Source organism: Eschrichtius robustus, chromosome 3 (assembly GCF_028021215.1).
Source record: "Eschrichtius robustus isolate mEscRob2 chromosome 3, mEscRob2.pri, whole genome shotgun sequence".
Taxonomy (NCBI): Eukaryota; Metazoa; Chordata; class Mammalia; order Artiodactyla; family Eschrichtiidae; genus Eschrichtius; species Eschrichtius robustus.
Window position 1 is genome coordinate 8,871,002 of NC_090826.1, and position 14,550 is coordinate 8,885,551.

At 45.2% G+C, this 14,550-nt stretch overlaps 1 protein-coding gene across 1 annotated transcript; it reads left to right on the plus strand.

Annotated features, from left to right (window-relative positions):
* The first annotated feature begins 265 nt into the window (after positions 1 to 265).
* Positions 266 to 14,113, plus strand: UBIAD1 (UbiA prenyltransferase domain containing 1). Its single transcript, XM_068538880.1, has 2 exons — positions 266 to 1,108; positions 13,474 to 14,113. The coding sequence occupies exons 1-2, from the start codon at positions 580 to 582 to the stop codon at positions 13,959 to 13,961; spliced, it is 1,017 nt and encodes a 338-aa protein (XP_068394981.1). The 5' UTR covers positions 266 to 579; the 3' UTR covers positions 13,962 to 14,113.
* The last annotated feature ends 437 nt before the right edge of the window (positions 14,114 to 14,550 follow it).

The window sequence follows — 14,550 nt, forward strand, 5'->3', positions numbered from 1 at the left end:
CTCTTGGTAAGTCGTAAAGCGACACGCATTCGTGGCCCTTCTTGAGATACTAAGTGAGGCTGTTTCCAGCAAGTCCGGGAGCAATTGCCGCTCGCGGACCGTCGGGGAGAGGAAGGGCTGGAGCGCTGGGTCGCTGCCCTGCCCCGGCCCCGCCCCGCCCCGGCCCCGCCCCCAAGCCCCGGCCCCGCCCTCAGCCTGGCCCCGCCCTCAACCCCGCCCCGGCCCAGGCCCGCGCAGCCGGTCCCTGTTTCCCGGCGGGCCTACGGTGGCGGGCGCTCAAGATGGTCGCCCCGGCAGCTCCGTAGAGGCGGCCGCGGCTCAGTCTCGGGCTTTAGAGCGAGGCGGGCGTCTAGAAGCAGGCCTCGCCCAGGTGACAGGAGGTCGGGGAGGTGCCGCCGGGCCTCGTGGGGTGCCAGGCCCGCTCGCTGCAGTCCCCGCGCCCCGCCGCCTCCCTATCCCTGCCCCCCGGGTGGAACCGAAGAAGGTCAGGTCCGCCGCCCCGCCCGTCCTCGCCTCAGGGCGGACGCTGTGTGTGGGTGGCTCACTGTTTAACATTGACTTCACCCAAGTGCATTCTCCATGGCGGCCTCGCAGGTCCCGGGGGAGAAGATTAACATCCAGGCAGGAGAGACGGCCAAGGTCGGGGACAGGGACCTGCTGGGGGACGGCTGTCCCGAGCAGGACAGACCACCGCAGCGCTCGTGGAGGCAGAAGTGCGCCTCCTATGTTCTGGCCCTGCGGCCCTGGAGCTTCAGTGCCTCACTCACCCCGGTGGCCCTGGGCAGTGCCCTGGCCTACAGATCCCAGGGCGTCCTGGATCCCAGGCTATTGGTGGGTTGTGCCGTAGCTGTCCTCGCTGTGCACGGGGCTGGCAATTTGGTCAACACTTACTACGACTTTTCCAAGGGCATTGACCACAAAAAGAGTGATGACAGGACCCTGGTGGACCGAATCTTGGAGCCCCAGGATGTCGTCCGGTTTGGAGTCTTCCTCTACACCTTGGGCTGTGTCTGTGCTGCTTGCCTCTACTACCTGTCCCCTCTGAAACTGGAGCACTTAGCTCTCATCTACTTCGGAGGCCTGTCTGGCTCCTTTCTCTACACAGGAGGTAAGAATTGGCCTGTTTGCTATGCTGCAGGTCTTAGTTGTAGGTATTGGAAACTGCGGTTTGCATAGGAATTATAGGGTTAGTGGAGAGGTGTCAAAGATTATTTTCTTTTTTTTTTCTTTTGGCCGCACCGCGCGGCCTGTGGAACTTCCCCCACTCGGGGTCCAGCCGGCGCCCCCTGGGAGTGGAAGCTGGAGTCTTAACCACTAGACCACCAGGGAAGTCCTCAAAGGTTATTTTCTGAATTAGGCCACTTTATGTGAAATCTATAATGTTTGGGTCATGTGGATTTGGGGGATAGCATTCCTGGCTTGGCTTATGGATGTTAGGAATAACTTATATATGGAAATTTTTTGTGTCTAGTTTCCACTGGTTGGTCATACCTTGTAATGCCACAGTTTCAAATTTTAGTGTAATTAAATTTGAAAAGCTCAAATTATACACCTAATTATTTTCAGCTAGTTTGCTAGGTGATCCCTTGCAGCAGGCTGATTAAGGTAGTGATGGGCTGGTGGTTAAGCCCTATTTATTGAGCACCTATTATGTGCCAGGCTCTGTTCTATGTGAACACAGCAGTCAAGTCCCTGCCCTTGTGGAAGTGATTTTATATATCATGAGGAGAGACAGAAAATAAAAATAGTAAATTATGGGTAGGATGACCAACATCTTGGTTTGCTCAGCACTGAGTGTTCCTAAGATGTGGGGCTTTGGAAACCAGGAGCGTTCCTGGTAAGCCAGGATGAATTTGTACCTTGGTTACAGTACCTGAAAAGAAGATAAGTGCTATAGGGAAAAGAAGGAGAGCAAGGAAGGAGGACACAGCTGACTGCTTTAACTAGTTTGATCAGGGTAGGCCTCGTAAAAAAGGTAACATGTGAACAAAGATTGTAAGAGGTGACAGGTGAGGGAGTTGCCTGAGCAGATATCTGGAGGAAGAGTATCTTGGAACAGCAGTTGCCAAAGGCAGGAGTGTCCCTGAAGAGTTGGAGGAATAGCGTGGAGTCCAGGGTGTGAATGAGGGAGAGAGTAAAAGGAGGAAAAGTAAGAGAAGTTTGTTGGCGGAGGGTGGGCAGGGTGGCACAAAAATGCTGTAAGCCTTAATGTTTTAAAAGAATCACTCTGGCTAAGGTACTGAGAATGGATAAAGAGGGGTAAGGGTAGCAGCAGGAGCACCCAGAAGGAGGCTGTTGAGTAAACCAGGCAAGAGATGTCTGGTGGCTTGAATCAGGGTGGGAGTAGTGGAGAGGGAAGTAGTCAGATTCTGAATTTATTTTGAAGGTAAACAGGGTTTGCTGATAGTTGGGATGTGAGGCAGGAGAGAAACAGAGAAATTAAACATAACGCTAAGGTTTTGTCCTAAGTAACTGGAATAGTGGTATTGATGTCTAGTGAGAGAGAGAAGGTTGAAGATAGGTCTGTGGAGAGAAAGTTGAGAAATTGACTTTGGACATCTTAATGTATTAGATCTCCAAGAGGGTGTCAAACTGATAGTTGGATATGAGTCTGAGTTCGGAGAAGAGGTCTGAGCTGGAGATAGAGACATTTAGGAGTCTTGCACATAGATAAAGTTGTACGGTGGGAGATCCCGGAGCGGGGCAGTGTTGATAGACTTGAGGGTGAGCCCCGGGGCACTCCAACATTAAGAGGTGGGGAGAAGAGAAGGAAGGCAAAGGGAACTGCAGTGGAGCATCTGGAGGAGAAAGAAGAAAAGCAAGAGACTGTGGTGTCCTGGCAGCCAATTGTAAAAAGTTCAATGAGGGAAATCAGCAGGGTGCTGAAATAGAATGAATGTATCAGGTAGTGGTGGATGGAAGAGGTCCTCTCTGTGAAGGTGACACTTAAACTAAGACTTGACAGATAAGGAGCCAGCCATGGGCAGAATTGGGGTCTGATTTGGGTCCTTCAGGGATGAAGGAACAGCAAATGCAAATGTCCCGGAGTAGGGGAAGACTTGGCATCTTTTAGGATCTGCTGAAAGGCCAGTGTGATCAAGAGGAAGACTGAGATGCAGCTGTCGGGGCAGGCAGGGGCTAGATAGTGCTGTATCATACGGCCTCAGTCTCTGCCGGTTCCTCCTCACTCCCAACCTCCAAGCCTAGTCCTTGGACCTATCTTCTTTAGCTCCATTTACTCCCTTAGGGATTTTAGCCAGTCTCGTGTCTTCTATTGCCATCTATTAAGCTGGTGACAAATTTCTACCTCCAGACCAGATCTTTCCACTAAACTCCAAACTCAGATCCAACTTCTTACTCAGTAACTTCTCTGAGAGGTTACAGGCATCTCAAGCTTGACACGTCTGAGACCAAATTCCTCATCTGCCCCCCAAAGAAATCTGCTCTACCCTCAACTTTCCCCATATCACTAGATGGCAACTCCATCCTTCTCGTTCTTCAGGCTGAAGATCATGGGCATCATCCTTGACTCTTCTTTCTCACATCTTGCATCCAGACCATCAGCAAGTTCCATTGACTCCACTTCTTTTTTTTTTTTTTTAAGAATTTTTTTTTTGAATTTTTGAATTTTATTTTTTTATACAGCAGGTTCTTATTAGTTATCCATTTAATACCTATTAGTGTCTACATGTCAATCCCAATCTCCCAATTCATCACATGCCCCCCCCACCCCCCTGCCACTTTCTCCCCTTGGTGTACATACGTTTGTTCTCTACTTCTGTCTCAGTTTCTGCCCTGCAAACCGGTTCATCTGTACAATTTTCCTAGGTTCCACATATATGCATTAATATACAATATTTGTTCTTCTCTTTCTGACTTACTTCACTCTGTATGATAGTCTCTAGATCCATCCATGTCTACAAATGACCCAATTTCATTCTTTTTATGGCTGAGTACTATTCCATTGTATATATGTACCACATCTTCTTTATCCATTTGTCTGTCGATGGGCATTTAGGTTGCTTCCATGTCCTGGCTACTGTAAATAGTGCTGCAATGAACATTAGGGTGCATGTGTCTTTTTGAATTATGGTTTCCTCTGGGTATATGCCCAGTAGTGGGATTGCTGGGTTATATGGTAATTCTAATTTTAGTTTTTTAAGGAACCTCCATACTGTTCTTCATAGTAGTTGTATCAATTTACATTTCTACCAACAGTGCCAGAGGGTTCCCTTTTCTCCACACCATCTCCAGCATTTGTTGTTTGTAGATTTTCTGATGATGCCCATTCTAACTGGTGTGAGGTGATACCTCATTGTAGTTTTGATTTGCATTTCTCTAATAATTAGTGATGTTGAGCAGCTTTTCATGTGCTTCCTGGCCATCTGTATGTCTTCTTTGGAGAAATGTCTATTTAGGTCTTCTGCCCATTTTTGGATTGGGTTGTTTGTTTTTTTAATATTGAGCTGCATGAGCTGTTTATATATTTTGGAGATTAATCCTTTGTCTGTTGACTCGTTTGCAAAAATTTTCTCCCATTCTGAGGGTTGTCTTTTTGTCTTGTTTGTAGTTTCCTTTGCTGTGCAAAAGCTTTTAAGTTTCATTAGGTCCCATTTGTTTATTTTTGTTTTTATTTCCATTCCTCTAGGAGGTGGATCAAAAAAGATCTTGCTGTGATTTATGTCAAAGAGTGTTCTTCCTATGTTTTCCTCTAAGAGTTTTATAGTGTCTGGTCTTACATTTAGGTCTCTAATCCATTTTGAGTTTATTTTCATGTATGGTATTAGGGAGTGTTCTAATTTCATTCTTTTACATGCAGCTGTCCAGTTTTCCCAGCACCACTTACAGAAGAGACTGTCTTTTCTCCATTGTATATCCTTGCCTCCTTTGTCATAGATTAGTTGACCATAGGTGCATGGGTTTATCTCTGAGCTTTCTATCCTGTTCCATTGACCTGTGTTTCTGTTTTTGTGCCAGTACCATATTGTCTTGATTACTGTAGCTTTGTAGTATAGTCTGAAGTCAGGGAGTCTGATTCCTCCAGCTCCGTTTTTTTCCCTCAAGACAGCTTTGGCTATTTGGGGTCTTTTGTGTCTCCATACAAATTTTGAGATTTTTTGTTCCAGTTCTGTAAAAAATGCCATTGGTAATTTGATAGGGATTGCATTGAATCTGTAGATTGCTTTGAGTAGTATAGTCATTTTCACAATGTTGATTCTTCCAATCCAAGAACATGGTATATCTCTCCATCTGTTGGTGTCATCTTTAATTTCTTTCATCAGTGTCTTATAGTTTTCTGCATATAGGTCTTTTCTCTCCCTAGGTAGGTTTATTCCTAGGTATTTTATTATTTTTGTTGCAATGGTAAATGGGAGTGTTTCCTTAATTTCTCTTTCAGATTTTTCATCAGTAGTGTATAGGAACGCAAGAGATGTCTGTGCATTAATTTTGTATCCTGCAACTTTACCAGATTCATTCATTAGCTCTAGTAGTTTTCTGGTGGCATCTCTAGGATTCTCTATGTATAGTATCATATCATCTGCAAACAGTGACAGTTTTACTTCTTCTTTTACAATTTGTATTCTTTTTATTTCTTTTTCTTCTCTGATTGCCGTGGCTAGAACTTCCAAAACTATGTTGAATAATAGTGGTGAGAGTGGACATCCTTGTCTTGTTCCTGATCTTAGAGGAAATGCTTTCAGTTTTTCACCATTGAGAATGATGTTTGCTGTGCGTTTGTCGTATATGGCCTTTATTATGTTGAGGTAGGTTTCCTCTATGCCCACTTTCTGGAGAGTTTTTATCATAAATGGGTGTTGAATTTTGTCAAAAGCTTTTTCTGCATCTATTGAGATGATCATATGGTTTTTCTTCTTCAATTTGTTAATATGGTGTCTCACATTGATTGATTTGCATATGTTGAAGAATCCTTGCATCCCTGGGATAAATCCCACTTGATCATGGCATATGATCCTTTTAATGTGTTGTTGGATTCTGTTTGCTAGTATTTTTTTTTTAATTAATTAATTAATTTATTTATTTATGGCTGTGTTGGGTCTTCGTTTCTGTGCGAGGGCTTTCTCTAGTTGCGGCAAGTGGGGGCCACTCTTCATCGCGGTGCGCGGGCCTCTCACCATCGCGGCCTCTCTTGTTGCGGAGCACAGGCTCCAGACGCGCACGCTCAGTAGTTGTGGCTCACGGGCCCAGTTGCTCCGCGGCATGTGGGATCTTCCCAGACCAGGGCTCGAACCCGTGTCCCCTGCATTGGCAGGCAGACTCTCAACCACTGCGCCACCAGGGAAGCCCCTGTTTGCTAGTATTTTGAGGATTCATGAGTGATATTGGTCTGTAATTTTCTTTTTTTGTAATATCTTTGTCTGGTTTTGGTATCAGGGTGATGGTGGCCTCATAGAAGGAGTTTGGGAGTGTTCCTTCCTCTGCAATTTTTTGGAAGAGTTTGAGAAGGATGGGTGTTAGCTCTTCTCTAAATGTTTGATAGAATTCACCTGTGAAGCCATCTGGTCCTGGACTTTTGTTTGTTGGAAGATTTTTAAGCACAGTTTCAATTTCATTACTTGTGGTTGGTCTGTTCATATTTTCTACTTCTTCCTGGTTCAGTCTTGGAAGGTTATACCTTTCTAAGAATTTCTCCATTTCTTCCAGGTTGTCCATTTTATTGGCATAGAGTTGCTTAGTCTTTCTACTAAGAGAGTGGTAGTCTCTTAGGATGCTTTGTATTTCTGCAGTGTCTGTTGTAACTTCTTTTTCATTTCTAGTTTTATTGATTTGAGTCCTCGCCCTCTTTTTCTTGATGAGTCTGGCTAATGGTTTATCAATTTTGTTTATCTTCTCAAAGAACCAGCTCTTAGCTTTATTGAGCTTTGCAATTGTTTTCTTAGTTTCTATTTCATTTATTTCTGCTCTGATCTTTATGATTTATTTCCTTCTACTAACTTTGGGTTTTGTTTGTTCTTCTTTCTCTAGTTCCTTTAGGTGCGAGGTTAGATTGTTAATTTGAGATGTTTGTTGTTTCTTGAGGTAGGATTGTATTGCTATAAACTTCCCTCTTAGAACTGCTTTTGCTGCATCCCATAGGTTTTGGATCGTTGTGTTTTCATTGCCATTTGTGTCTAGGTATTTTTTGATTTCCTCTTTGATTTCTTTAGTGATCTCTTGGTTATTTAGTAACGTATTGTTTAGCCTCCAGGTGTTTGTGTTTTTTACGGGTTTTTTCCCTGTAATTGATTTCTAATCTCATAGCGTTGTGGTCAGAAAAGATGCTTGATATGATTTCACTTTTCTTAAATTTACTGAGACTTGATCTGTGACCCAAGATGTGATCTATCCTGGAGAATGTTCTGTGCACACTTGAGAAGAAAGTGTAATCTGCTGTTTTTGGATGGAATGTCCTATAAATATCAGTTAAATCTATCTGGTCTATTGTGTCATTGAAAGCTTGTGTTTCCTTATTAATTTTCTCTCTGGATGATCTGTCCATTGGTGTAAGTGAGGTGTTAAAGTCCCCCACTATTATTGTGGTACTGTCGATTTCCTCTTTCATAGCTGTTAGCAGTTGCCTTATGTATTGAGGTGCTCCTATGTTGGGTGCATATATATTTATAATTGTTATATCTTCTTCTTGGATTGATCCCTTGATCATTATGTAGTGTCCTTCCTTGTCTCTTGTAACATTATTTTAAAGTCTATTTTATCTGATATGAGTATTGCTACTGCAGCTTTCTTTTGATTTCCATTTGCATGGAATATCTTTTTCCACCCCTCAGTCTGTATGTGTCCCTAGGTCTGAAGTGGTTCTCTTGTAGACAGCATATATATGGGTCTTGTTTTTGTATCCATTCAGCAAACCTGTGTCTTTTGGTTGGAGCATTTAATCCATTCACGTTTAAGGTAGTTATCGATATGTATGTTCCTATTACCATTTTCTTAATTGTTTTGGATTTGCTTCTGTAGGTCCTTTTCTTCTCTTGTGTTTCCCACTTAGAGAAGTTCCTGTAGCATTTGTTGTAGAGCTGGTTTGGTGGTGCTGAATTCTTTTAGCTTTTGCTTGTCTGTAAAGCTTTTGATTTCTCCATTGAATCTGAATGAGATCCTTGCCGGGTAGAGTAATCTTGGTTGTAGGTTCTTCCCTTTCATCACTTTAAGTATATCATGCCACTCTCTTCTGGCGTGTAGAGTTTCTGCTGAGAAATCAGCTGTTAACCTTATGGGAGTTCCCTTGTATGTTATTTGTCGTTTTTCCCTTGCTGCTTTCAATCATTTTTCTTTGTCTTTAATTTTTGCCACTTTGATTACTATGTGTCTCGGCATGTTTCTCCTTGGGTTTATCCTGTATGGGACTCTCTGCGCTTCCTGGACTTGGGTGGCTATTTCCTTTCCCATGTTAGGGAAGTTTTCGACTATAATCTCTTCAGATATTTTCTCTGGTCCTTTCTCTCTCTCTTCTCCTCCTGTGACCCCTATAATGCGAATGTTGTTGCGTTTAATGTTGTCCCAGAGGTCTCTTAGGCTGTCTTCATTTCTTTTCATTCTTTTTTCTTTAGTCTGTTCCGCAGCAGTGAATTCCACCATTCTGTCTTCCAGGCCACTTATCCGTTCTTCTGCCTCAGTTATTCTGCTATTGATTCTTTCTAGTGTATTTTTCATTCCAGTTATTGTATTGTTCATCTCTGTTTGTTTGTTCTTTAATTCTTCTAGGTCTTTGTTAAATATTTCTTGCATCTTCTCGATCTTTGCCTCCATTCTTTTTCCGAGGTCCTGGATCATCTTGACTATCATTATTCTGAATTCTTTTTCTGGAAGGTTGCCTATCTCTACTTCGTTTAGTTGTTTTTCTGGGGTTTTATCTTGTTCCTTCATCTGGTACATAGCCCTCTGTCTTTTCATCTTGTCTATCTTTCTGTGAATGTGGTTTTTGTTCCACAGGCTGCAGGATTGTAGCGATTCCACTTCTAAAATGCATTTGGGACCAGACCACTTCTCGTCACTTCCCACCACTACCACTGTCATCTCCCTCGATTATTTCTGCTGATTGTTTACCCGTCTCTGTGCATGCACCCTTGTCCCTTTCCCGGTGCTCCCAGATCAGCAGCCAGAGTAATCCTGCAGCTATGTCAGTCGTATGCTCAAAACTCTCCAGTGGCTCCCACCTCATTAGAGTGAAGGCCAGGGTCTTTACAATGACCCGCAGGGCCTGACATTATCTGCTCCACCCCCACCTCCCCCAACGCTCTGACCTGCTCTCCTCTTCACCATGCTCCAGCCACACTGCCCTGCTAGCTGTTTTGGGAACACGCCAGGCATGCCCCTGCCTCAGGTTCTTTGAGATGCTGTTTCCACTGTTTAGCACGCTCTTCCCCCATCTGTGTGTATGATTTGCTTTCTAACTGCCACCCATTTGCTCTAATGTCAGCTTTTACCCTATTTAAAATTACAAAACAATAACAATTTTTTTTCTGCAGCAGCTGAAAAAAATAAAATAAAATCACACACACACCCTGTGTTTCCCCTACAGTGCCTTCCCTATTGCTCTCCTCTGCTTTTTCTTCATAGCACATGTTACATTCTAACCACATAAAGTACTTACTTTGTTAATTATCTTCCCCCTTAGGCTGTAAACTCCCTGGGGGTAGGGATTTTAGTCTCTTTGTTCTCTCCATGGTGCCCAGAACAGTGCCTGTCAAGTAGTCAGTACTTAATATTTATTGAATGAACAAATGGGGAGACATTGAAATGTATTGAGCAGGGTAATGACATAATCTGATTTATGTGTTTTTTTTTTTTAACGTTGACTTTTATCGATATATAGTTGACATATGGTGAAATGCATGGATTTTAAGTGTTATAGTCTGATGAATTTTGACAAATACATACAGCTGTATAACCCATACCCCTACCATAATACAGAACAGTTCTGTCACCCCCAAAAGCTTCCTTGTGCTTTTTCCCTGTCAACCCCACTCTTCCCACCCCATCTAGAGGCAACCACTGTTGCGTGGTCTAGAGCATCATGTAAATGGAATCATTCAGTATGAATTCTTGTGCCTGTTTTTGAGTTTCGTTGTGTTGTCATGTGTATCAGTAGTTCCTTTGTATCACTGAGAGGTAACCATTGTATGGACATACCACAATTTGTTTATCCATTATCCTGTTCAGCGACTTTTGGATTATTTCCGTATTTTGGCTATTATGACGGAACATTCGTATTAAAGTCTTTTGTGGATATTTGTTTTCATTTTTCTTGGGTAAATGCCTAGGAATCGAATTACTGGGTCATAGGGTAGATGATGTTTAATTTTATGAGAAGCTGCCAAAGTGTTTTCTGAAGTGGTTCTACTGCTTTTACCTCCCCACCAGCAAGGCATGAGAGTTCCAGTTACTCCACATCCTTTTGATGCCAACATTTTGATTTATGTTTTAACAAATTCATTCTGGCTGCTGTGTGGAGAACTGGCCCAATGTTTCACTGTGCTGGCTCATGTGGAAAATGGTGTTGGGAGGAGGGGAGTGCCTAAAAGGAAACTGCCAGGTGGGCCACATCTCTGAATCAGGTGGAGCACATGAGCCTTGGGTCGGACCCTCAGGAAACAGGGCTTTCTGCTCAAGGGCTTTGTCATTTTTCTGGTGTCAGATAACCTCAAGAAGCTTTGCTCACGTTTTTTTGCCAGGCAATCTAAGGTGGTGTTCTTGGGTACTCTTGCCAGAGGTCAAGAGCCCCGAAGTCTGCTTGGAGAGCTGAGAAAAAATGCAGAAGAATAGCAGACAGCTGGTGGAGAAATTTGCTAGATTGGTGCTGGGAGCATTCCTGCCTGGCATCTTCCTTGGGCAGGGGTAGTTGCCTAAATGTGTGAGATACCGCACAAGACATCGATTTCCTAATTTAGAATTGGAGCCGAGGTGCTGCTTGAGAGACCTTCCTCCTGGAGGGCATGTCCTCAGACAACCAAATTATTTATCAAAACACTGCCTGGGGAGTACAGAATTAGTTTGCTGTGTGTTGGGGGTATCAAGGGCCATGCCTGTTATACCCTTTCCTGGAGATGCTTCATTCCGAAGAATCAAGGGTGGTCATTTAGCACTAAAGAATCCCAACCACTAGGTGTGGAGGTAAACTTGGGCTGCATCTTGTTCTGTGGCTACCATGCTTTTAGATCTTTTACAGATCATTGTCCCTTATCATTTTAGGCTGTTTAAAATGCAATTGATGACCCAATAGTTTTTTTTTAAATTTTCTGATCCTGAGGCCATGCCTTGGTAGCTTGATTAGATCAGAGGTTTCCCAGGCTTCTGTAGCAATATATGTGTGGTTCACCTCTTTGAGTGGGTGTCTCTCACCCTTTCCATGCTGCTTTACCTGTTTCAATCCAAGTGGGACATTTTTCATGACCTTGGTTCCAAATTCCAGGTGCTTGTTACTGTAGCTCTGTGTTCAGTTCAGCCTTTGTGTCAAGCACTGGGGAGCCAGCTGTTAACTGGCCAGACACAAGGCCCTGCCCTCATTGAAACCTACAGGTTAGTGGGAGAGACAGAGATTAAGAATTAGAAGTGTGGGAATTCCCTGGTGGTCCAGCGGTTAGGACTCTGAGCTTCCACTGCAGGGGGCACGGGTTCCATCCCTGGTCGGGGAACCAAGATCCCGCATGCCACACGGTGCGGTCAAAAAAAAAAACAAAAAAACTAGAAGTGTGATGGAGTTTATGAAAGTGGAAGTCGGGGTGCTGTGGAGCATATTACAAGGGGACCAAATGTGGTCTAGGGCTGAGGAAGGCTGCCTTGAGGAATGGTCTTTAAAGTCTTGAAGGATGAGTAGAAGTTAGCCAGGCAAGGGGCCGGGGTTGGGGGAGTGTCTGAAGGCCCTGAGGAACTGAAAGAAGTATGTGTGGGGAGGGGAGGAGGGCTCAAAGTCAGGCAGGAGGGAGGCAGGGCAGGGCCAGAGGTGAGCTAGGTGGAAGATCTGGGGCTTTTTTATCCGGAGGACAACTTGTTGATAAGGGTTTTCAGGTGTATGTTGGGGGAGGGGCATGACTAGCTTGGTATTTTGAGAGGATCATTCTGGCTGCATTGTGGAGATTCGATTAGGGATGGGGAGGGGGAGGTGGTTATGAGAACAGAAGCTGAGGCATCAGTTGGGAGGGTGTCGCAGTATTCCAGGCATAAGATGACTGTGACTTGGATTTGGGGATGGAGCAACTGGGCCAGTTTGAAAGATGGGGATTAGACAGGATGTGAAGTAGATTAGCAGTACGGGACGAAAAGTTAGGGATTATTTAGTGTTTTAACTTCATGGGAACCAGAGAGGGGAAGCAGTGTTATAAGTTCCCTGTCTTAGCTGTTTTACTCATTATGTGGGTGAAAGTTGCTCTGTCTGGAGTTTGGGAACCCTGAACTTTCGCTGAGATTAACTGGAGATTTTCAAAACCAGAAGATGCTTCCAGAGGTTGTGGCTGAAAAGTAGGAGGCTGGGGTGGATACTCCGTGAGGGGCTGATCTCAGGGCATTCCTGGCAGAAGCAGTGTCTTGCAGGGGTTGGTGGAGGATGAAAGAAACGCAAGCCCTGGACCGTAAGACCTGTGAGATCCTTCACGGGCTCTCCCGTTGAACTGTCTGTGACTCGGAACCCCCTGCTCTTTTTTCTTTTTTTCAACTTATTTCAATTTTTTATACAGTTTTTTTTTTTTTAAGGTATAGAGTCATTTCTTTTATTTATTTATTTATTTATTTATTTATTTATTTATGGCTGTGTTGGGTCTTCGTTTCTGTGCGAGGGCTTTCTCTAGTTGTGGCAAGCGGGGGCCGCTCTTCATCACGGTGCGCGGGCCTCTCACTATCGCGGCCTCTCTTGTTGCGGAGCACAGGCTCCAGACGCGCAGGCTCAGTAGTTGTGGCTCACGGGCCCAGTCGCTCCGCGGCATGTGGGATCCTCCCAGACCAGGGCTCGAACCCATGTCCCCTGCATTGGCAGGCAGATTCTCAACCACTGCGCCACCAGGGAAGCCCTTTTATACAGTTTTTAAAGGTTACCTTCCACTTACAGTTACTACAAAATGTTGGCTGTATTCCCTGTGTTGTACAATACATCCTTGAGCCCATCTTACACCCAGTAGTTTGTACCTCCCACTCCCCACCCCTGTTTTGCCCCTCTACCCTCTTCCCCACTGGTAGCCACTAGTTTGGGAAGCCCCCGCTCTTTGTGGCAGGGCTTTGTTGGGGGACAGCAGGAAGGAAAACTCGGGGATGACTCTGAGACTGAACTGGGTGCTAAACGATTAGTCTTCTCTGTCCCTCTGTGCCACTGGAGAAAAAAATCAGATTTTGCTCTGGAGGGGAGGGGAATGCAACCACTGCCCCACTTCACAGCCTAAGAACGTGCCCCGTGCAGCCACAGCAGCCTGCCTTTTGACTGCCGCGGTTTCCGGCCCCTGATCTCACACCAACTCTCTGTGTTTCCTGGCCTAGGAATTGGATTCAAGTACCTGGCTCTGGGAGACCTCATCATCCTCATCACTTTCGGCCCGCTGGCTGTGATGTTCGCCTACGCCGTCCAGGTGGGGTCCCTGGCGGTCTTCCCGCTGGTCTACGCCATCCCCCTCGCCCTTAGCACCGAGGCCATCCTCCATTCCAACAACACCAGGGACATGGAGTCCGACCGGGAGGCTGGCATCGTCACGCTCGCCATCCTCATCGGCCCCACTCTCTCCTACGTGCTCTACAACACGCTGCTCTTCCTGCCCTACCTGATCTTCAGCATCCTGGCTGTGCACTGCAGCATCAGCCTGGCACTGCCCCTGCTCACCATTCCCATGGCCTTTTCCCTTGAGAGACAGTTCCGAAGCCAGACTTTCAACAAACTGCCCCAGAGGACTGCCAAACTCAACCTTCTGCTGGGCCTCTTCTACGTTTCCAGCATCATTCTGGCACCAGCAGGCAGTCTGCCCAAACTCTAAGGGGGCCAGTAGCCGCACCCCACAACACGTCCCCCTTTCTTAGAATGTGTTGAAGGCAGAGTGTCTGAGGAGGGAAGGTGATTTGGCAGCGAGGGGCTTAAGGATGGCTTGTGAACGACCACCTTTTTTTATTATTACATTCTTAAAGAGAATGTTTTGTTTTTGTTATTTTATTCCGTTTTATGGGGACTCTTGAAACCACTCTGGTGTCAGAACAAGGTAAAATGGACGCGTGGCCCTTGTTTTATTTATAATTTCCACTAGAGGGTGTTGTCAGGTCACTTTTAGTGGACTACAATGCCCTAAGACTTGGTGAAGGAACCGCCCAGGTTGGCCTCCTGTCCTGAAAGAGCCATAGTAACTGGGCCAAGTGTCCTCTGCTATTTTGGTCTGGCAGGATACGTTGATGATCCCCAGTGGCAAGGAGCACCTGTCTCTTACCCTGAGCACTTGGGTCCTGAAATACACTGCCTTGAGAGAGAAAGTCCCTCATTAACAGCCCGACGGGGCTCTAGGCTTTTTGCCTAAATTGTGATTCAGACCCTTTTGTCCTCACTTCACTTATTGCCACAGCTGAGGAAAAGCATCA